Consider the following 25,096-nt stretch of genomic DNA (forward strand, 5'->3'; position numbering starts at 1 on the left):
CGCTAATACAGGTAGGAATAACAGGTTCCACGCTTTTCGATTTAAAGCTTTCGTGACTGCAGGGATTCATTTTCTTGGTTCTTTTGGTAAAGTCACGTAGAAGGGAAATAATAAACCCCATTCAGACGCTGTCTTTCCGACGGACCTGTTCTTCACCTGAGGACGGCTGCTTGCGTTGTGGCCGAAACGTCGTGAGAATGATTTTATTATGTTTTATTTTTATTATTTTATTATTTCCCTTCTACGTGACTTTACCGAAAGAACCAAGAAGAGGTTCCACACTGCCCACCAGGGATTATTTGTCTGTCTGTCGTGCATATTTGTCGTGCACGAATGCGCTGTCCAGCCAAGTTCCTACCTGCCCACTCCGAAGGAATGTGTTAATTAACAAGTTATGTAAAAGGTTGCAAAAAACTACTAAAGTCTAATCAGTATCTAATGCCACCAAATACCAATACCATTTGCCACTGCACTGTCATTGTATACTTGCAAAACATTGCTCGTTAAACCATCTTCTGAATAGCCCTCTGCTACCTTTATCACAAGATATACATATGAACAAAATCTCCTGCTGCGGCGTTATGCACTTTTCAGTTGAAATCCCAACATTTTATCATTAACGTAACTCAACGTTCAACGTACACGCGTGCACAAAAAATGGTTACCACGGTACCTACCACAATATAAGCACTGACCACGAGTACTGAAAGAAAGTTATACTAAAAACTAACCTTGCAGTGACGCGCTATACATTGCTGTGCCAGTTCAGTACGTTAGACATTGTCCATTGTGAACTCGAGGCATGCGGGCCAAATGCTAAGTTATTGCATTGGCAAATACAGTTGATCATTGATTAATTATCCGGCAAGCGATTATCCGGCTTCAAACATTATCTGGCGGTCCCGGAGAAAGCGGCAAAACTGCACCAAAAGCTGTAACCAGTCCGCCGATCGGAATCCTGTACATGACAAAAAAGTAGCAATGGTTGATTTAAGTGTCAAATATTACATACAGTACATTATATACTACATACAACTTAATGAAAATACTGCACATATATACATAACCCCATGCAGTCTTCGAGATTGGAGTGGTAAGTATAGTACAGTAAGTACAGTCACTTTTTCAAGTAGGATGCTTGTTTTTTATCTATGGCAATTTCATAGTAAAATACAAACATACACAAAACCTAAAGACAATGTCATACAAGAGTATTGTTCTACTGTATGTAGTGTACAATGTACTGGATGTAATATTTGTATGGATCTCAGTGGGCCTCAGCTGGACAATCGACGTTCGACTCTAATGTCACCGATGGAGCAAAAGCCGCGTGCATTGAAGTGAGTCTCGCGGCGGGCACGGCACGAGTCTTGTGACGTCACAGCTCAACGTTCGCACGTCAACAGTGACGCGTGCGCGCGCGCGCACGAGTTAATGTGCAAGTTAACAGCGTGCCTGCATTGCTGTGGCCTTCAATGAAGTGGCTTTGCTCTCCAACACACCGGTGTGGTGTACTAGTCACGAATTGGCACGTTCTGTTTACGTGACCGAACTTTCCTAATTGGCTGTGTCGGGTGGTGGCGGGTTTAACGACACATTTATATACGCGATCTAACCCCCCCCCCGTATTATGGAAGATATTGGTCGCGAAAGCCTGCGTGTTACACTGGAGGGCTCTGTCATTGAGGTTGATTTAGCGCAGTGGTTCTTAACCTTCACTGAAGCCTTGCACCCACTTTGGATCTCAATCGTAAAAAAAAATGTTTAATGTTAATAAGTACATCATTTGTGTTTCGATTATTTACCTTCTAACAAAAATCTGCCCGTGTCTCGCACCCCCAGAAAGGGCATCTCGCACTCCGAAGGGATGCAATGTGCACCCCCAGTTTAAGAACCACTGATTTAGCGTCTCGCTCAATACCAAAATGAATCGTCAAACGGGGGGGTTAGATTAAATTTGAACAATTGTACGGAACCCATTTACTTTTAGGAGTGCAATTTAGACCGGGAAATGAAAGTAACTTCACTATATTATATAGTTATTATCTGCTCGGTGTTGTTTTTATTCAAATAATTAACAATAAGATATGGGTGATAAAAGAAAATTACGTGATGGTGTTTCATTGCATGGTGCCAAATTGAAATGGATATTTTAGAGAATGTAACTATACAAACTTTGCTTGACATGTTAATATATACACACTGCATGTGTGTACACTGTACGCGATAATGTGAAGTTAATGTAAATGTTACATTTCAATGTGTTAATGTTGACTTTTAGGAGTGATTAATCGTTTTTTGGGTGGTTTGGTTTAAACAAAAAACATGGCTGGGAAGATTGGAATATGTTTACAATTAAACGCTGGGGCGGTTTTTTAATCCAAACTTGTCCTTTTGATTTACCGTGTCTTGCATTTGGTCAATATTCACACGGTGGCAACACAGACAATGCACTGATTTCTGTTGTGCACGTGTAGAGCAACCATGACAGCGGAGAATGACGTCATGTCACGGGTGCTGTAAGGAGGGGGGGGGGGTTACCTTCGGGAACAAAGGCGGGTCCGAGCTCGGGGCTACTTAAGGGCGACCCCGTGACGACGCCGGGGTCGCCGTAGGGAGAGGAACGAGAGCCTGCGTGGACGACATCCCCAGCCGCCGCCGAAGAAGAGCTCGAGATGGAGACGTCTCGCCTCGTCGCCGGGCGGTGTTGGATGATTCCCCGCCCGGTGCACACGAGGGGGTAGACAGCTGAAGGGAAGGGGCCGTCCATAAATGACGTCACGCGATTTTGGACGATTTTTGAGCCCCCCCCCCCCACTTTCGTCACACGGCGTCACAAAAAGTCAGACCCCCCACCCCTCAAATATGATGTCACAAAGCTCCCCCCCCAAATAAAACATGCTTCAAATCGCTTCAAACTATTGTCATTGTAGTGCGTATTTAATGTGGCGCTGCACTCTGAGGTTGTAGGAGAAAACATTTATTAAAAGTATATTTAATTAAGTAGAACGTGTTGTCTATATTTATTTAAAGTTGCGCATTTTGATGTGACGTCACATTTCTCAACCCCCCCCCCCCCCAAATCGTTACAAATGTCTGACCCCCCCTAGGTGCGTGACGTCATTTATGGACGGCCCCTAAAGAACAGTTCTGACGTGCGCGATAGCGCGGGCTGGGTGGGGGCTGGTAGGGGTTGGGCTGTGTGGGGAGGGGCTGGTCACCCCGTGGTGTCCTTATAAAACTCAACGTTTAACCTACTCACGCCGGCTTGTGCCCGTCCTCACAGTCGGGCATATTTGCGGAATACACCACGCCGCCGTTGACCCTGGCCATTGACCGAGCAACCCAACGTTCCTACCAGCTCCCTCCGCAGGAATGTGTTTGTGTGTTCAGGTTCAAATGTGCAGCAATTCAACTACCACGCTGGCAAGGCAAATTAGTTTTTCTCTAAGGACTCCACTGTGCACACAGCAATCATTCCAATCCTTCCTTCCAGCAGACGGCAGTGTTTCCTGCCGCGACGATTTGTAATTTCGCTGCAATGCGCGCTCCCTCTTCCCACCAGACTCCTGAGTGGTTGTGGTTGTCGCGGCTCAATGCCGCAGTGGCACTGCCAGAAGTCATCCAGCGGATGCCGGCGTCATCTGCCTCGTCTTAGTTGTCTTGTATTATATATAGCTGCTTTGTATTATACGACTGTCTTGTATTATATAGCTGCTTTATATTACACGGCTGTTTTGTATTTTTAGCGCTTGTGCACGGGACGTCTTAAGGCGCAGTTGACAAATTGGCAAGAATGAATAATTGGTGGCGCCACATGGCATATTTCACCTTCAGGCTCTGCATCGCAGCTGTCTTTGACCATACGCATTGCCAAGGAGGAGCTTTCTAGGGTGTATCCTTGTAGAATGGATGTATCTCCCACTTCCGTTTGTAGATCAGTTCTCACTTTTCAATATCGCTATTCCAAACAACGCGGCAGTGACTTTCACACGGACGGTGGTGCGATGGTTATGAATCTTTCACATGTGCGCGCTTTACCTCAATTGTCTCATGTAGGTTCGAGAAGGTTCCTCAAAATACTAAGTATGCCAAGATGATCACGCCTGTGCACAAGGGTATAACTGGGACAACGCAAGTGCATCTTGACTGAACGCTTTCGTGACTGCAGAAATTCATATTCTTTGGGTCAAGTAGATCGGTTCAAAGAAAATAACCAAAAACTACGACGTTTCGATCGATATATGTATGCCTGAGAAAATGTGCAAGTCAACACGACTGATAAATTACCACTTTATTTAAATTATCATTTATCATACATACAAAACATTTAACAAACTTCCTAAAGTTCTTAAAAGGGACAACAATTACAGGTAATATTAATATTTTTTAATGGACAAGACAAAATAATTTTTTTATCATTGGAGTATGGAAATGAGGTGCTTTTTCTGTGCTTAGAAACTGCATATTTAGTACAACATTTTTGACTTAAATTATATTGCATTTTTATGCTCAATATATTTGCAAATTATATACAGCAGCGTCACGATTAAACACATTTTTTTCCCCCACTGCAGTGCTTCGTTTAAATTTCGTTTAAATTTCAATCAAGTCGGTTTACTCGACGTCCTAAGACCTAAAACGTTCTAGTCTCTTTGTAATAATAATAATAGCAGAGGAAATGGAGAATAAGCGTGAAGCACATTTGCACCATCTCGCTCGTGGGTATTACGAAAGCACATGAAGGCACATAGTTCTGAACACAATCCATAGTTTGGTATGCGGTAGTGACATGGTTCAGTTTTGCAATACCCCCTTTTTTCAGAAATTAATAAACGAGTCACGATTTGTCATAAGAATAAAAAAAGATTTCACCAAATTAACTACACGATTTTATTTTTAAACTAACAATCTAGGTCACTTTGAAGTCAAATTTCTCAACTGCAATTTAAAATGTATTTTTATAAGCCATAAACAAATCTGACAAACTGCAGATACATTTTTAAGAATGCAAATATTTGTGCTGGAGCCGAGGCACGGTGGTGCTTCAGGTACCCGTAATAAAGCTGCTCAACTGTAGCTCTCTCCAGACGCCACTCTCAAAGAGCCAAATGCCCACCCACAGCATTAAATATGGGAGAATTCTCCCTTGAAAAAAAAGAGTTAAAATATTTAACTCTCTCCAAAACCTGGTCTACACGTCACACAGCCATATTAGAATGCTCACATGCTTGTACACACGCACGCTTAGCAAAAGAAACATTCATAAACAAAGGTAGCATTTTGCATAAAAGTATACATAACCTCAACACTGACGCTTACCTTTGCAGTGTAAAAATACCATATGAAACTACACAATGCCACATACAGATACTTATCCAATATACTTGTGTATACCAGGCACATAATTCATTTACAAATAAATTGACAGGCAAAAACAATTTCACATTCTTACAATCAACAATGTATGTGTCCCTTCATTTTTAAGTTCTAGAAATATAGATGATATTAAAAGGCCACCATCATTCTCGTAAGTATAGTCTACTAGCCTTTTGCCCGTCCAAGAACGGGTGTATTGCAGTAAATCTGAAACTTACAACCGAAAAGCAGACCGCGACGTGGTATTGCATCAATTCATGTGCAATTTGTAAGGCCGCAGTGACACAGACTTATACCATTTAAAGGTTATAATCCCTTGTTCATCACGACGTCCTTTTTACTTTGATGTCTCAATAGCGTTACGGAGATCGCGTGACGTGAGGGTTCTGCCTTTGTAGTGAGGGTTGTAAGTTGACACCGAAGAGGGGGGAGGAGGTGCCTCGCCCCCCCCCATGTGGAGTGACGTCACCTGCTAATAATTATTAATGAGGGGGGCTGGCCGACGTGGAGTGACGTCACGTGCGGGACACACAGACATTCTTGCCTCATTATCGTAGCAAATTGCTCTGGATTAAGCTCCACAAACTAAAACATTGTTCGACTCAGACTTCAAATGAATATACTGCATTTTTGTTATATATAAGTTTCCCTTGGCAGAGGTAAGGTCACTCAAAGGACTTTCAAGTCTGCTAGACGCCACAACACAAAGACTTCATTATTCTTCCGAAGACCCGGTACGCCGTAACCTGGATAGCTCCCACAATTCCAGATTGAGTTTATTTTGCTCGCATTACGGACCACAGACGTCCTCGTCCACTCACAGGACTAGACCTGAACAGATGATGCATCAATATCACTTCCCACAGAGCCCCGGCCGGAGGTTATATCTCCTGCTCGGTGACCAGACAGTAGAAGTCCCTGCGCACGCCATAGTTGCGAGACTCCAGGGTTTCGATGTCGAGGTTGGGATCCAGCTCCTCGGGGCCACGGTTGGGCCGTGACACCACCGCCGATGACTGCGTGGATTCAGACAGCGAGAGGATGGCGACTTCAGCCACTCCATCGCCAGCCCGCCCACGCCGGGAATCTGTGTCAGGGCAGAGGCACACGAGTCTGTAAGCGTGATCTTGTTTAAAAGGGGGCATACCAGAACTCAGGGTAGGAGGCATGACACTGTCAATGTTAGGAAAACTTTAAATACATGTTAAAAGCTAAACAAAATGAGTAATTATACGATCTCCTTTTGTCTATCGTGCATTCTTCTTGAGCTCTCACCCCCTCTATGTGTATGAGGAAAGCCTGCGAAGCCTTGACTATGAGAATTTTGAAGAGGGCTTGGGCCTTCAACAGGAAGACTCAGCCTCCAGCCCCCGTGACCCTACAGGGATATGGTGGGTACACAACATTGCCCGGCATCACCATTCCGCATTGTGCAGACCTGTCGAGGGCACGCTATAACACGAGAGAATACGCGAGGCATTCATGTTGAACAAAGATCGTGGGCTGCCTTAGATAGCTGGAAGAACAAAAGGGGCAGTGTGCACTGCTCCATCTTGCCATAATCTGCTGATAGATTTCATCATCAACAGCCCGGCCTGGGTGTCGTAAAGTTTACGATGGCTAGGTTGCCAATGAAAGTGCTGTTATAGTCGGTCTAAACTAAACTATTTTTATTTTACCAGGTAAGGCCCACTGAGCTATATAGCTCTTTTTCAGAAGCAACTTGGCCACAAATTATAGCTCAACGAAGTGGCTTATCGTGTGGAAATGTGCATCAGCCAAATACTCTAAAAGCATGTTTCTGAATGTGAAGGGAAAAACCGGAGGGCCCGGAGAAACATCCACGCGACCACGGGGAGAACATGCAAACTCCAATTATATAAGTATCCTTCGGGTCGGGATCGATCCCACGACCTCATGTATACCAGGCGAGGTCGTTAACGGTCGAGAATGAGGCCTGACAGCACACATGTCGGTTGCCATCTGTGTGAAGAATTTGCATGTATAGCGCTTGACTTATTGATAAACGTAATGCTCATTGGAGGTTGAGGTGCAGTTATAAAAAGGCAGCAATATTTTCACTGCTGTAATAATGCATGTGAAATTCTTAGGAATTTAAACATAAAATGTACATTTTACAAGAGTTCCACCCCTATTGTTTGAATATGATCAAAAATCTGGGCAAGCTGGTCCAATTAATGAGCATTCACCATGTGACAATCGAGATATTTTGGTGGCAGAACACAAAATTCCCTGTTCCCCTCAGAAGCCAAATAGCGCATGAGTAATAGTTCAACAAAACTAGGCCATTGGGCGATAATGTGAAACAGAAAAAAAAGGCAGAAACACTACAATTTTTAGTAAAAAGCTTTTCTAAAAGGAGAGCATAATTGTCATATAAATCTGCGCTAACCTTACAATTCTTTTGTAGAAGCCTGAAACACGCGTGTGCACACAGGATAGCACACGCGAGTGCAATAAATATTTATTATTTAATACAGAACAGACAGTACGCAATGAGACAGAAAATGTCACTCAATCGTATAACGACCATGAACCGTGACATTCCATCATATTGCCGGCGGGGGGTGAATAATTACATGTCTGGGAACTACCACTGTATAAAGCCTCCAGTTATAACATCATAAATGCCGTGTTTTTTCCCACGTGCAATAGCGTAGCTATCAAGTGTGCAGGCGGTGCAATTGCACAACGGTTGGAGGTGCTCAAGCACCGGGTTGCAAAGTTGGGCGAAATTGGATGATGGGCCCCTAATTTGTTATTTGCACCAGGGGCCCATTACCACTGCCCGAGCGTGTCGCTGTGCCCGTAGCCGGGGTCGTACCTTGCCGCCCGCCACCATCGAGTCCGTCCCCACGGCTGTCCAGGTACTCGGGGTTCAGCATGAGCATGGGGTCGCGGTCGCCCACCGCCTGCACCTGCGGGTCACCCGCGCCACCGCCACCCACCGAGAAGTGACGCATCTCCACAGTCTTGGGCAGCGCAAGGCACAGCTGCTTCCAGAACTTGGATGTTGCAGTCTGGTGAGACCCACACGCACATGCAAAGGAGCATAAACCAGTCAACCTCACAGCGGCTTTTGGCGAGCCATCGAACAAAGACGGTCACTGCATCGCGTGCTTTCAGATGCACTTCTGCGGCCGTCTGAGACGCTCTTCCTTCCGATATTCAGAAGCCACTGGAGATATGCACTTTAAAATCTAGATTGAAAACTAATTTCTTTAGAACTGCTTTATGTGTTTAGTTTGTTGTCCTTCCCTCGCACCTACAATGAGCACGGTTGCCTACGTACGGCGCGAAGGAAGTTCAACATATATACACACATGCGCATGATAAATAAATAATGCAGAAAAGCAGTCTCGATATGTGAACATAAAATATTTTTTATGGCCTTGTAAACCAATGTTTTACAGCAGTATGTTGTGAAAAACAACAAACTTTGGACGGGTTTTAGCTTCCTGAGTCTCATTGGATGCATTAGGTACGTTGAAAAAATAATCCGTCTTTCCAGATATTATTGGCAAAAGCCATTTTCATAGCCATGGGCCCCATTCAGCATAGAACATCAAAACTCTAAAAAGAAAAATCGTAAACAATTTACTTACAAATGTGTTTTTTTTCTGAATGGGCCTCATGGCACAAGTAATGACTCACAAGCAATAATCCAGAAGGCCTGTAGCCTGATAAACTAAGAAATATTTCATTTTTATGAGCAAAGAAGTACTTTTGTCTTTTCTTGTTTTTATGTTACTCATGATGCTCCATCACAGCATAAATGGGTTCTCTAATTTCACGAAAAATATATATATATCCATACGGCCTACACAAGTAGAACGATGCACACATACATATACACAAACGACACATACATACAGACACAAATACATGTAGACTCACAAAACACAACTTCAGCAGTTTTTCTTGCTGTAGTTGTCCCACCTGATGACGATTGCTTGTGTTGCGATCGAAACGCCGCGATATATTATTTTTCTACCTACGTGACTTTACCGAAAGAACCAAAGAGTATTAAATAACGTAGTCATTTGTTAATCCAGATGAAGGCCTCCCCCATCTAATGTCAGTCATGTGAGGTTGTTTTAAGGTATTTCACCATGCTCATCAGTACAGGTCGGCAATGCAGGGCCGGCATGCCACTGATGTCAGCTGTGGCTGGGAATCAGACAAATGTCACCGAGTTTCCATCACATTGCGCTAACCACTGTGCCACCACTCCAACTGACACACAAAGCACACACTCGTACACACACATGAACATACATACACACATGTGTATATACATACACACAGGTATGAATCTCACTTTACACAGATTTACCATGAGCTGAAATTAGGGCTGAGACGTCATTTGGCATTATACCCAGTGCCCAATATGCCAGAATTGGCAATCTCCACAGGCTACGTGATATCAGCAACGAGATCATTAAATGCCAGCAATGCCAATATAATTCTGGGATCATGATGGCCTTTGAACTTCATACATCCAAATGTGTTTCTCAATAGAATAATTATTTAATTTACATATCGCTTTTCATCAAGGATCTCAAAGCGCTGCACTGCACAGTCCGGATGCAGCAGCAGCAGTAGACACTCAGCATGAAAATAATATTTTAAATACATTTTAAGAATCCATTTACTTAATGAACTAAACGTTTAATAAGCGGAAGCTTATAAATAAGTTTTAAGATGCATTTTGAAAATGTCCACTGACTGACAGATATAGGATGCCTATCTTGGGGATTACCAACCTAAAGGGAATCACTGTGTATGAATTCCTCATGTAAATAATTAGCGATGCTAATTAAGAATATTTATAGTATCATTATTCATTTCAACAAGGCAATGCAGGTGAGTCACAATCAATAACATTATTTTTAGCACGTGTTGGCGTTAAATTCCTGATGCAGTTAAGCATTGCTATCAAGATGTGGTATACAGTGTGTTGTCAAGGTCACCTGTATTGCTCATCACTTCGTGCAGTGAGCATGTTTACATTCAGATTTTCAATCGAGTTTCATGTTCGCTTTGTTGAACCAGGTGAGAACTGAAGACACCAGGAAATAGTCTTATTTGCAAGAGTGATCTGGGTCTCTAGTAAGTAATATTTAAAAACACTTTTTTTTAAACACGCTTTAATGAAATGTACCGTACTCGTAATGGCAGAACTCCACGACTCTATGAAGTGGCCCCGAAGCTTGCCATAACGTAAGCGGCCGTGGTGATTTACAGTCTACGTCAGTTGAGCATGGACAATTAGACCCAAGCCGAAACATAACATATAAAAAAAAAATGTTTACATTTTATTTATTTATTGATAGAATATAGTATTGGCATCAGTATAATATAAGTATACCAAGTTTGCAGTCGATATCACATTGGGAAGTGGGTTAAAATTGAGTTACAAGATTTGAGGATACGACAACAACAATCGACAGAGTTTAATAGAAAGCGTGTAAAAAGAATGTTAAAAAATATTTTTATTTTTTTTATGATAGAATACAGTATTGTCATCAATATGACATACGTATACCAAGTTTGCAGTCGATGCCACATTGGGAAGTGGGTTAAAATTGAGTTACAAGATTTGAGGATACGACAACAACAACAACAGACAGAGTGAGTTAATAGAAAGCGTGTAATAAACTAAATGGAACGTGCAAACCAAATTAAATCAAGTACAGCAATGAAGCTATCAATATAGCGGGGTGCCAGAGCCTTCAGGGTACACACATTCTCTTCGAATGGCGACATTGGTTTTAAGGGAGTGCTGTTGTTTTATGTAACAAACCCTGGGCACAAGCATGACACAGCACAACGGCATGACTGTGATCTTCTGTTTCCATACAAATGGGTAAAACCAGCATGCAGTTATCTGCACAGATGCAGTGTTTATTAACGATACCGATACAATATGTTCGAGCCCGTGGATTCTCATGCCTTTCGGGTCATGGGGGTTTTATTTCACAGTATGTCGTCACATCACTCGGGACCGGTTCAGATGTCACCCACCACTGACGTTAGATGTGGCTGGAAATTGAACTCGGGTTGCTCGGTTCAGAGCGCAGTGTGTTCATCGCTGCCACCCCACTCCACCCCCTGTGAGGTGGTTAGTGGGTTCTTCCAGGATGCTGTGTCGTATACATATTGACAGTGTGTACTGACAACGTGCTGTGGCTAAGAACTGGCTGATGTGACAACCATGCCTCTTGTCACATGCCCACAAAAGCATGCACGCAAAAAGATATGGCCGAATGATATGTAGCACACAGGAGTACAGTATTGACATTTAGAGGTAATACCTGAGGCTGATCAAAATATAGTGTGCGATCTGATCTATTTGTGGGCATATGATACTTACTGCCCTCCCCGGGGTAAATTCGAGTGAGATGTTTCATGCATAGTTGTATTTGTGTGTAATTAACTTTGAGAGCCCTGGGGAGAGCAGGCGTTAACAACCAAAAGGAATGCACTGTAGTTAAATTCCACACCTGTACGTGCTGCACGCCTTAGCTGATGCTATTTTAGGAGCAGGATCTTTGTTGTGTGATTTTGGAGGTTAGACAGGTTCGGATACCTCAGTGGCAGACTCAATGACAGAGGACGGCACCTTACATGATGGCATATTTCGACTGTGTAGAAATGTGAGCCTTAAGGCTACGGTGGAGAGGGGGAGAACACATAGTGGTGTGTTGTTCTGCCAGCTAAGACGTAATGAGCATAGACAAATTAATAATGCCAATTAATAAATGTGCATCAACACGTTCCCGAGGTACCTTAAAAAGGAGCAGCATTATAGATTTGGATGAGCTCTGATATTTGTGAGACTTTCAGCTTGGATGAGAATGTAATTACAGACATATACACAGACATTTGATGTATTACGAGTCATCATAATTACCGCTGACATAATGAAGACAGTTTAACAACAAAGACGTTTCGCCAAACAAAGTAGAATCAATATAATTTCTGTAAAAAGGCATTGTTTATATCATGTTCTCCATGGCTAAATAAAGCCAAGCATGTCTGTAAATATTTTCCCATGGTGACCGAGTTCAATTTGGCACACGAGCAGCATCGGCGTGCGTCATTCAAAGCCGATATTCAAATCCTGCAACGCTAAACAAGTTTGGCAATTATTTATGCAAAAAATAAAAGAATACGGTCATTCATTACCAAACGAGTTAGGTGTTAATTACAGTAAATGTTGGGTAAAAAAGCTGCTAATAGTGTAGCCCTGGAATTGCTGACTCAAACCACTGCTGACAGAAGGGCCTCCACGAGAGACAGCCCCTCTAGGGAGTATTTGGCCTACTTTTCCACACTGGGCAGACGTCCCCTGGAATAATCGATTTACCCACACTTTACCCCACCACACGCAACTTGCGATCGACTAATTGCTGGAAGAAAAATGTATCATGGTGTTAATTACGACAGTAGTCTCTAAAGAGGAAGTGATTATGAATGTGAAGTTTCGTTATGGCCCCAAGCATGCCTTCATATTTAAATAGTTGCTCAGCCAAGCTTGAAAGCATGCATTGCTCCACTTAAAAATTGCAAATTAAGCGTTTACGCTGTGGATGTGAAATGTCACAGATTCTGTTATCGCAAAGAGAGAACACGTCAGTCTTGACTCTACAAAGTTACATCCTGGAATGAAAACTGGAAATACCAGTCAGATTCAGCCTTTTCAGTAAAAAAAAAGGTATATTCACAAGGATGAGGTTTTTAACATTTTTTTAAAAGGTGATGCAATGCTGAGGTGGGGCAGGGCTGGTGGACTGCTGGAACAGGAATGCAAAAGTACATATTTCCTCAACAAATTACCAATAAATTACAAGCTCTCAAACGTAAAGTCACTAAACCACGTCTGAAAACTTTTTGTAATTAGATATATTATGATATGGGATGTTGGCTCTCAACAACAAGGCAACTCCTATGACTAATTGGGAATGGGACGCAAGCGTAGGATTGATCACCCTGTCGCTGGCCGCCTTTGGGGAGGGTGTATAGTGTGAAAGGCCGAAACACCCTAGGAACCAAAGGTTCACTACTGACGATGCGCTCCCCAAATTTCACCAGGCTCACTGTTCATGAACTCTTGGAAGTGCTTGCAACAAAGGATAGTAACATCTCATCCTGTGTTCTTGGAATCTGATATGGGGTCACGATTGAATTCAACAATAATAATAAAAAATCAGGAATGCAGTGCCTCGACTGACTGTAGGGAAACTATAAAATGTATATAAACCTGAAACAACTGATTCTAACCCGCACGATTCTATGCAGCTAACGTGAAGATAAGAAAACATTTTAAACGATGAATATGCACATCGCCATGAGCCTAAACGTTTTACTGACGTGGTTTTAAGGAAGGTGCGTGTGTGTGTACCGCAGTACAAGGACCAATGCCTACGTTACAACTGCCCCACGTTTTACAGGACGTAATCTATTTACAGAAGTACAACCCTCGAGTGGCCGGTGGAGGTCGGTTTTCTCCAAACTAAAAATACGTGTAGAAAACCAAAACTTTTCCACACCGTTTGCTCACACCCATTTGGTGATCGTCAACCCCTGCGAGGCCACGCACATAACCTTGACAGCACTGGAAAAGGTTACTTTTTGTGAAATGTGGTATTTTGCATTGAAGGTTAGGGGGAGGGAGGAGGCTAGGTTTTGGAATTCTCATCAGATGTCTCATCTGATATGGTACAGTAGGGTTTTGTATTCATTACCTACTATGATCACCCAGAAATGTCTGTCCGTCCCGCGCGTGACGTCACTCCACATGAGGCCCACCCCCTCGTGTGACGTCACTCCACAAAGCCCACCCCCCCTTCATTAATATTCATGCCCACCTGGACATTTACACTAACGCACAAGAAGGTCGCGCACTCCACATGCCGCACTCCTCCCCTCATTAATAATCATGAGCGGGTGACGTCACTCCACATGCCGCACCCCTCCACAATAACCACTAGCAGGTAATAATTATGAGCTGAACAATTTTTTTATTGAATATTTCAGATTTACTGCAATATACACCCGTCCTTGGACGGGCAAAAAAGCTAGTTGGTACATAATCTTCTGGTAGAGCATATTTCACAGGCAATGACTAAAAATAGCCGTGATATCATGCGCAGGTAATTTTAGAGGAATGGCAAGCCACCTTTTCTCTTTTGTTGTAATGAAAAACGAGCCGTGCTGTTTCTGCCTGCAAAAAGCTTTAATAGGTGAAATTATATCAATGGACCCCAATAGACGAATATTATGTTTTCCAAATGTGCCCCAACTGCCGTTATTATTTCTAATATTGAACAAGTTATAGTACGATCCTGTTCGTTCAACCAAATAATTTTACCCATTCAATCCCAGGGTGCACCGTGCACTATTTTTAAAAGACCCTCTCATTTATGTTCACTCCAATTAAGGGCCCTGATGGCGATGAAACACTGACTCGGTTACATGATAGTGTACAGCTACAACATTCCACCCCATTGCTACTCTGCCAAAGCCAAAGGAATGCTTGCTGCTCACCCTACGAGTTATGTGAGATAGTAATGGTTAAACAAAACTTCCTTGTAAAAAAAATACATAAATCTATTTCCTTATATAAATATTTCATGCCAATAAAAAGTCTTCTATGCTTTTCAAACCAGCCACACTTTCCTGTTGTCTGTATCTGGGCTGAACACGAAAGTCCATAAAAGTAAAAATATTAATTGAACAATGCCAATTGTGTTGTCGACTCTGAACAATGCAAGAAAACGTAAATACATAACATTATTACAAATGCAGTATCTGCAGGCATCGCCAATAACTGCATCATGGACACGAAGTACAATGACACCCACAGATATTGCCGACCACAAGTGTCAATGTTAATGTAACTGACAGAGACTTGTCCAGCATAACTGGTAGAGCAGAGCCACATTTGACAGTGAGGCCCAGAAAAGAATTGTCTCAAGAAATCTGGTTTATGATCTTCCCTCTCGACTGTGCTCACAGGGTCTGTGTCTCACCACTGAGAGACCGCTCATAGCAAGTGGGACCGGTGTAACAGGCCGTAGTATACCCACAGGCCGTAGTATACCCGGGGTTAAAACGGCCTAGGCTAGATTATACCCGGGTATATTATGGCCTAGGCCAATTTATACGCCGGGGTATATTATGGCCTAGGCCAAATGATGCCCCTCTAGGCCAAATCATACCCCCATGATAGTAATAGTTTTGAGCGATATACACATTAATCTGCTGTGGCCATGATCTCGGCATCTGTTGCCCAGACTCTATCACGAGAGATGCCAGAGGTGTTTACATATTCATTGACTTCTTGGTCCAAGTAAAGTCCTGTAGTTCTTAGTTCCTAACCCTAACCCTTTTCCGTGACTTCCGACAACACGTCAATGGAATTGCACGCGTATTCGACTTCACTGGCTTCGACTGCTTCTAAAAATGCTTTAATTGATCAAATTGAGATTCTTACTTACATTTATATGCTTTTTAGATATCGATTGAAGTTCGTTGTCGGCTGTTCTCTGTATGGATAATTGCCTTTGAACTTTCACATGGGGCATATTCTGGCCTGGAGGGGCATGGTCTGGCCCAGTCTAGTTTAAACCCCCGGGGGGTATAGTTTAGCCGAGGACACTTTATCCCCCCGGGTATACTCTGGCCTGGGCCAAACTATACCCGGGTATAATCGGGGCAGGGGTTATTTTAGCCTGTTACACCGGGTAAATGGGATAGTGGGACCAGGGACCGCCACAGTGAGAGCGGGTGGGGGGAGAGGCGTAGAATCGAAGACAGTGGTGGTGTTGCCCCATTAGGGACCCCAAGCAGAAATTCGTTTTGGGAACTCCTGTTTCAATCTATGAAATCCTGGCGAGATGACAAACGTCGAGAAAAATACAATTGTAGCGAGATGAGAGATAAGACAATTGATCTCTCTTATTTATTAGGATCTGAATTTGAGCCGATATTTAACGCCCCTTTTTTTGTCGTGAATCCGAGGCCTCTTGCTATACTTGGGGTGTCCCAAGCCGTCACTCGGTTTGCCTGCGCCTAGCGCTGCCACTGACCGCGGAGGTGGAGTCCCATGGCAAGACGACGGGGTGCGGGCGGGAGAGGTGCAAGAGCTGTAGGGCCGGGTGGGGGGCTGCACGGCGGCCATCGTCGAACGTGATGAACACGGGCCGTGGCGTCAGCTCCTGCAGGCGAAGCAGGCCCTCCCTGGCAGACGCCGGGATCGTGACCACGTGGCAAACAAGAGAAAGAAAGGTCGGTATTGCCTTGGGAGGAAAGAATGTGGTAGATGCAGGGCCGGATTAACCCATAGGCTCATGTTTTGTAGGCCCTCTGTTAGGCCCTCCATTCGATATTGAAGTAAGAGGTGAGCAATGGTAGCGCAGCCATCGGAAGTTTTTTTGTCTTTGAATTACAATGACATCATGACTTTGCCACAGCTAAAGCTTGGAAATTGTTTTGTTTATTTGCAGATATGAGTGCAGTGAGTGATTTATGTTTTACGGCTCTACCTTGAGTCAAATACATTATGTTGATGAGTTGTTATATTTTTTTGCAATATGTATTACATGTATTCCCCCTCCTATTAGCCTTAGGCACCTAATAACCTTAATCTGGCCCTGGGTAGATTCATTTACACAGATGTTGTTTTTTTTACAGTTGCCAAGTACAGGCCTGAAGGTGTTTCATACAAAGCAGACAGCCAGTAAGAGACGGTTATTGTACAGGGTAGCAGAAAACAACGAAACACATTTATTTTAATTGAGTGAGGTCATAGAACTATGGGAATAAAGCTAGTGGGAGGGCATTCCAAATCAAGCAGTGCAAGGAAGGAGAACTGTCCCGCACCATGGTAGGTTGCAAATGAGGGCCAGATGGACATTGGTATTTCATTAAAAAAAAACGTCCGAAATAAACACATCATTAAATAAACACAACCTTGGCGATTTGCCCAATTGTTGGTGATTGAAACACTAGTGTATTTTTGCCATACATTGTTCAAAAAGCAACACTGGCCAGTGCATGAATCTAGCTACTTTGTGAGTGAAGTACAAGTTTGGGGGTTGTTCGTAGAATGTGCACCACTATTTTTTGGAAATACTGGCCCCTGCCATGGAAATGTGATATTTTTTCTACCTACGTGACTTTACCGAAAGAACCAAAGAGTATTACGACTGGCTTAGCAGTTGCCAATACAGAGGAGCATCAGCAAACTCTCTGTTTGGGCATGGAGGCACGGCTACAAAACTGTAAGCCACTGCAAACTACAGAAAATAACATAGGACAACCTTCTTGGTTATTTTGGTAAAGTCACGTAGAAGGGAAGTAATAAAATAATAAAAATAAAACATAATAAAATAATTCTCACGACGTTTCGGCGACAACGCAAGCAGCCGTCCTCAGGTGAAGACCAGGTCTGTCGGGGAGACAGCGTCTGAATGAAACACCACCACGCGTGGAGCGTATATTTAAGCTGGGTTGGAAGGGGGGAAGGGCGCCTTGACAAAAGACGCTGTCTTCCCGACAGACCTGGTCTTCACCTGAGGACGGCTGCTTGCATTGTGGCCGAAACGTCGTGAGAATTATTTTATTATGTTTTATTTTTATTATTTTATTACTTGCCTTCTACGTGACTTTACCGAAAGAACCAAGATGAATCCCTGCATTCACGAAAGCTTTAAATCGAAACATAGGACAAGCCTGCTGATGCACAATACTGCCAAGGAATGGAATGTGTTTGAGAGTATGTCCGCTTAGAAAATAGAATAGTGGAAATACACTTTTGTGGTAGCGCTAAGTGGATTGTTAAATCACAGAACCATGAGAGATAGCAACGACTTGAAGGAATTTATCCAAGAGTAGATTGAGCACGTTTGATGACGATTATGATGTCACAATATGTTGGTAGCTTCTCCAATTTCAATCTACAGTTTGAAACTCATACTCCTTCGGATGACCAAAGGATTGCTTTGATTTTAATTTCAATGCTTGGGTACCGGAAAGCCTCAGAGCACCATTCCTGGGCCAGGTACGCGCCAGACAGCACCACGATCAGGCGGCGGCAGCGGCTCAGGTTCATGAGCAGCTCGGGCGACGGCTCTGCCATCATGTGGGACGCGTGAACATAGACACGTGCACACGAAGACACATAAACACAGAAAGATCGTCACGCTTCGTGTAACGTTGAAGAGCCCGTACATCGTTAGCAACTGTCTGGAAAAGTTAAAAAGCAGTTGTATGAGCAACGAGTATGTATAGACATATGTATGTTGAACTTCTTCCACACACCGTACGGAGCCAACCATGCTAATCGGAGTATGGTACTTGCACAACTGGCAAAGTTCGAGCAATGTCAAATCATCCACAATGACAGTGATCCAGAATCCATAGGATTGCCACTGTGGCAGGAGAATATGTAATGTTGCAAAGTCAAAAAGGCATGTTTTGAATTTGAAATAAGACAAGCTTCCATTCACAGGTATAGCCAAATATATAAAGCCACGCATGTATATGACAGCAATCAAAATATTACAGTACTTTGCCAATCAACTGCTTGTAGAACGAATTCCCACGCCGTGTTGATCATGGAGGTTGTTTGAACAAATTGTCGTCAGTGCGGATTGGTAAAGGGGGATTAATATCACTCGCTAATTACATAGATAAGAGCGCTAACCACTGCGCCACTGGTTCAGCCCAATATCACAATACCCCCACAGAAATCAGCAAAACACCCACCCATATTGAGATGCGTCAAGGTCAATTTAAATTGCTCGAAAGAATTGAACCTTATTTATTTGCGTCCTTTTGTTTGTTTTCACTCATTATAAATTCGACAGTCGCGACAACAGTGCATGAGGCTCATCCACGTGGCAGGCTGCCACACGCATCATTGCACAAACAGGGACATGTGAACGCCCGCTTGCAGCTTGCGCACACGCGGATTCATGCGCACATGCAAGTAATCCCACAGGACTAAAGGCTGCGAGTGAGCAGGGGGACAGGTGCTTGTGATAAACTCACAGTGTACTTTGCCCTAACAGAGCCTTTGCGAGTAACAAAACACATCCTTCTTTACAAACCGATGTGAAGCGTAATATACAGTGCTTGGCAACCGGTGCCAATAAGGGCCGGTGATGGCATGAGTATTAACAGAGGGTCTTTTATTCATTTAAGTTTGGTGCCGAGCTGCTTAATTATTCAGCACGAGTCCTCCGTGCCGGGAGAGAATGGAACGGTAAATGGAAACTGGCATGGACTTGCTACGTGAAGAGCAAAAACGACGAGGGCATCGTATCCCCGCGGAATCCCTACCATCCGGCACACAAGCGCATTTCTAAGCCACCACAGTGCTCTCGACGTAACGAATGCCGCATAATCTTACAGTAAAAGATTCATTTGTTCAAGATGTGCATCCGAAAACAGAAAAACTATTTTAGAGTGTGGTTCTATCACAATAACAATCACGACCGCCAGACGAAATGCTGACCTTCATTGCTTTCCTGCTGTATCAGAATCAGAATATTTATCTACACTGGAGGAATGCGATGAGCTATAAAGCTCTTTTTCACCGATGTACAGTAGAATAACGCTGATATGTTAAATTCCGATTTAAAGCTTTCGTGACTGCAGGGATTCCTCTTCTTGGTTCTTTCGGTAAAGTCACGTAGAATGGAAAAAACATTATCAAATACAATTCTCACGACGTTTCGGCCACAACGCAAGCAGCCGTCCTCGGGTGAAGAACAGGGCTGTTGGAAAGACAGCGTCTGAATGACGCTGTCTTTCAGACAAACCTGTCGTGAGAATTGTATTTTATAATGTTTTATTTTATTATTTTATTATTTCCCTTCTACGTGACTTTACCGAAAGAACCCAGAAGCTGATATGTTAAGTTCACAAACAAATTAATGCGTCATTCCTCCAGTAAAGGCACATTAAAAAACAATGCATTGATAATTATAGAAGAGTATGCCGCTACCTACAGCTGCCAGCTTATCTTGGCCAAACGAAGTAAGCGTAACTGACAGAATCCCATTAAAAGGAGCGGTGCGATATTGAATTATAACATGAGGGCGGTTTCCTGAGTAATCTCCTGAGCCCTCTTACTTGAACTCCTCTAAACGAGTCACAACCAAGGACACATATCTCCCCACAGTGCACGCACACACAGACAATTGTTTCCCGCGTAGCCACACAAACTGTCGGAGCAAACTGTCGGAGCAAATGCTGTTAGCGATGACATATTAAGCCAAACCCAATGTGGTCGGCACCTTTGTCACAAAGTGCTCATATTAGGTCTTAGTCTACTTTGGAAAGGAGGCCGAGCGTAGGTTGAGACACCACTTGCCACCGACGATGTCTGTGGCCCGGGAATCAAGATTAGGTCAACAGCATCACAGCATGATGCGTGGATATCTGCGACCCTTCTCGCTCCACTCCAAAGACAAAGATCTCCCTATAGGCTGACACCGGCACACGAGGGTGGCGATGAATACCCACTGCACCAGGTTCTCAGTTGAGGCCGAATCGACCAAGGGGAGGCCTGGAACCGGTTCAGATAATGGTCACTTGTGGTGACACCGCTCTCCACTCCGCACACACACCAAGCGATGTAAGTTTTATTTTGCGAACATAAAGGTTGAATTTGATGCCTGCACCTGCGTGCGTTTCTGCGCTCGGATTGTCATTCACGTCCTATACAGATATTATTTCTGTGGCATGTTGCAAATCCTGTTCAGTACAATACAGTAGCCATACACAGTAAAGTATCCATAAACAGTTGCGATGGGGACGTAGCATTGCTGGCATGCTAAGAACTCCTTAACGGACTGCAGCACTAAATTGCTTTCAAATAAATAACTAAGCATGTTTCACAGATGTACAACTTCAATACAGAAAATTCTCAGCATGTCAACTCTGTGTACAATCAGCCACTGCTGACGAAATTGATCTTATTCATACAGGTCATCATCATGCTGTGTCCATCATACCACTTGTTAGATCAATGACTGGTGCAGGTGCCTTGACTTTATCAGTCTACATCTCCTGTGTTAGTTATCTTGCCCTGCGTGCCCCTTCATCGTCACCATGACCTCCGTCACGTGTGTGTGTGTTCCACTTCTTTAACACCGTACACAGCCAACCGCACTAATCGGAGGTGCGGGGAAGGACAAGTCAGAATCTATTTTACGCCAACAACATAGTTTCCGGTTACAGCAACACCTCCAGCTATATACCAAGGGTTTGCGTAATGACACTCACATGGCTCGTGACGGCAGCGTGGTTGTTCAAGCCTCTATCCCCCTGCCCCTTCTCAAGCGCATACCATGCATAATGACTGTGTGGGTGTGCCTGCCAATTCTCCAATAAGTCAGGCAATGTTATTGCCACCACCACACAGCAGGAGACCGATGTTAAGCCCCAGCGATGGAAAGGCCCCAGAATAAGACGCTGCAGAACTAGTGGCGAAGTAATTTGGATAAGACTCGTTCGCGCAACACGACACGGCACCTTTTAATAATTAATGGGATGCTCTATCTTTTGCACGTCAATCATTTCACGTGTTTATACATTTTTAGCCCCAATCCTAGCTTGTGCTAATTTAAATAAAATAAAAGTATACAAATTATTTTTTGTACCGACCTTGGTAGGGGTGACCAGGCTGAGAGTATCAAACACTCGACATTTGAAAATGTGGTTTATTCATGCAAATGCTGATCAGATTCAAACAATGGATGGACGCCAGCAGCGTCGGTTTAGTACTTGGGTAATATAGACTTAGCAACAGACCATATCCACATTCCAGCCACGAAGGCAAGGTCGCATTGTGCAATAGTAGGGCATGCACCATCTCCTCCATTACATGTGCATATATTAACGGGTACACAACTGCTCGAGTGGAGAACATACCCAAGCCCGGCAGGATGTCCTTGTCATCCGTGTGCAGGCGGTAACCATAGCGCATCTCCAGGTGAGGCCGCAGAGTGAAGTGCACGAACTTGCGGTCGAACTCGGTGTTGACATAGGAGACGTACGCGTCGTACAGCTTGCCGTCTGCGGGGACGAGCGCACGGGCAAGCGGGCAAGGGATACCGAGCGCATGCACACGCCATCGCACGTGGGGCGTCAGGTTTCCCCCCCCCCCCCCCTTGTTATTGTTGGGAATGCTCAGTGAAAATAACAGCAATTCACTTTTGTTTTAACCCTCTGTCGTTTTTTTCGTGCTTAACCCAGAGCCAGCAGCGCTGCTCGGAATCAAATTCACCTTGCCAGAGATAGATCACAGTGTAGAGGTCGAACCACTCAACTATGTCACCATTAATCAAAGTGCACATCTGCACATTTCCGCTTTAGATTTCAGAATAAGGAAGTGAAAAGATGCACGCACAATGACAAACACTGCCTGTGCAGCCATGAACAACTGTTGGGATAGCAAGCACCTAATTTGGCGAGGAAGGCACATGAGGGGCTAGTGTGATCAACAACACGCCCGGAGACCTTTGTTCCCTCACTGCTAATGTTTACACCCTATAACACTTGCCACTGATGTTATCTTAATGATCAGGAATCAAACTCGGCTGCCGGTATCTTAGTGGCGTGCCCTAACCACTGCACCACTTCTCCCCGTATAGTGTCGCTGCCACGCACACACACATATAAGCTACATCCAATAGGCCAGGAAGTAACCATTTAATATTTCATCATAAACAATGGGTCAGTTTAACACGTAGGCTTTCGCGACCAATATTGTTCATAATCAACGATTTTTGGGTTTAGATCGCGTTATTTATAAATGTGTCGTAACCCTCCACCACCCGACACGGCCAATCAGTAAAAAAAGTGTCACGTTGACAAAAGACAAATAGTTCACTGCTTTAGCCCACCGGTGTGTTGAAGCGTGAAACCACAACATTTACAATTTGAGTACGACGTTTCGCTGGTAATTGCATCCAGCATCATCGGGCAATTCGCCAGAATGGTGAGGCTCTGCTGTGTCTCCCGTTCTTATATAGAGCAGCAGCAGGGTGACGTCATCATTAACTCATTAACTCATCAGGTGCAAAGATTTGAGGGGGGGGGTTATTGTAATTATATACTTGATTAGTAATAAGGCTATTGTTACGATGCGAGTTGTAGATTAGTAATCATTTGGAATGTGTTCTATTGTGATTATGCTACATTAATAATCAGTTAGTGCTTGTTTCCCTTATAAGGAATTGTAATGCATCTTATTTAATAATACGCTTCCAGGCCGCACTAAGCCTGTAGCGATCAGATTATTAAAACAATAAAAATACCATTTATCTCAGGAGTAACTGACAAATTAGCCCGTGTTTTGCAAAAGCAAAACATTACAGTAAGATTTGGTACAGTACACAAAATTCAACAATTAGTAACGTGCACTAAAGACGAATTACCTAAATTATCAACAGAAGGTGTATATCGGATTAATTGTGTATGTGGCAGATGCTATATTGGACAGACAGGGCGTAACGTTAGTGTAAGACTAAAAGAACACCAGAGAAATATTAAACTATCGCAAACACAACTGTCGGCAGTGGCAGAACATGCTTGTCAACAGGGACACTCAATTGATTTTGACAACGTTGAAGTGTTGTGTAAAACTAGTTACTACTGGCAAAGACTAATTAGAGAATCCATTGAGATTGAGAGAAACAGAAATAACTTTAATCGCTCAGACAGCTACAGGCTTAGTGCGGCCTGGAAGCGTATTATTAAATAAGATGCATTACAATTCCTTATAAGGGAAACAAGCACTAACTGATTATTAATGTAGCATAATCACAATAGAACACATTCCAAATGATTACTAATCTACAACTCGCATCGTAACAATAGCCTTATTACTAATCAAGTATATAATTACAATAACCCCCCCCCTCAAATCTTTGCACCTGATGAGTTAATGAGTTAATGATGACGTCACCCTGCTGCTGCTCCATATAAGAACGGGAGACACAGCAGAGCCTCACCATTCTGGCGAATTGCCCGATGATGCTGGATGCAATTACCAGCGAAACGTCGTACTCAAATTGTAAATGTTGTGGTTTCACGCTTCAACACACCGGTGGGCTAAAGCAGTGAACTATTTGTCTTTTGTCAACGTGACACTTTTTTTACTGATTGGCCGTGTCGGGTGGTGGAGGGTTACGACACATTTATAAATAACGCGATCTAAACCCAAAAATCGTTGATTATGAACATAAACAATGGGTGTTGGTGTGAAATAAGTAAAGTTTCCAAGTACCAATGTTTCTACCGGACCAATGACCGCTGTTGTTTACGATGACCAAAACTTGCCTCAATCTCTATTGCTCTTCTGCCACTCATTATGCACGACCCCAAAGCTATAAAGATCTCCCGTATCGCCTTTAACAGACTGTAGGGGCAAGTGCTGTTAGCGAACACCTACGAAAGGTGGCATGGCACACGAGGGGGTGGGTGGCCCGCACAATAGCCGCCCACCTTTGTCTCTCCAATGATGAGGTTTAACACTTCACCAGGTATTCTTTTAAGGCTGAGATGACTTAGAGAAGGCCCAAAACCGATTCAGATAATCGTCGCCGATGCTGTGAGCGGGAATGAACTCGGTCGACGTGTTCATAGCGCAGTGTGCTGCCCCACACACACGAGC

General features: G+C 43.6%; 1 protein-coding gene across 2 annotated transcripts in view; it reads right to left on the minus strand.

Moving 5' to 3' along the window:
• Nucleotides 1-4,279: 4,279 nt before the first annotated feature.
• SIGIRR (single Ig and TIR domain containing) overlaps nucleotides 4,280-25,096 on the minus strand; it is a 39,767-nt gene continuing 18,950 nt past the window's right edge. The window contains exons 7-12 of one of the 2 annotated variants that reach the window (XR_013585735.1): nucleotides 22,351-22,494; nucleotides 18,438-18,540; nucleotides 16,497-16,647; nucleotides 8,225-8,420; nucleotides 6,655-6,757; nucleotides 6,373-6,466 (exon numbers count right to left, since the gene is read on the minus strand). Coding sequence is in view for 1 of the 2 variants with exons in the window: in XM_078596801.1 (XP_078452927.1) it covers nucleotides 6,261-6,466; nucleotides 8,225-8,420; nucleotides 16,497-16,647; nucleotides 18,438-18,540; nucleotides 22,351-22,494 (800 nt within the window). In the remaining variant the exon portion in view is untranslated. Of the gene's footprint in view, nucleotides 6,467-6,654; nucleotides 6,758-8,224; nucleotides 8,421-16,496; nucleotides 16,648-18,437; nucleotides 18,541-22,350; nucleotides 22,495-25,096 lie in introns of both variants that reach the window. The other variant, XM_078596801.1, reaches the window with a different exon arrangement.

The sequence above is a fragment of the Lampetra planeri genome, chromosome 8 (assembly GCF_965212315.1).
Source record: "Lampetra planeri chromosome 8, kcLamPlan1.2.h2, whole genome shotgun sequence".
Lineage (NCBI taxonomy): Eukaryota > Metazoa > Chordata > Hyperoartia > Petromyzontiformes > Petromyzontidae > Lampetra > Lampetra planeri.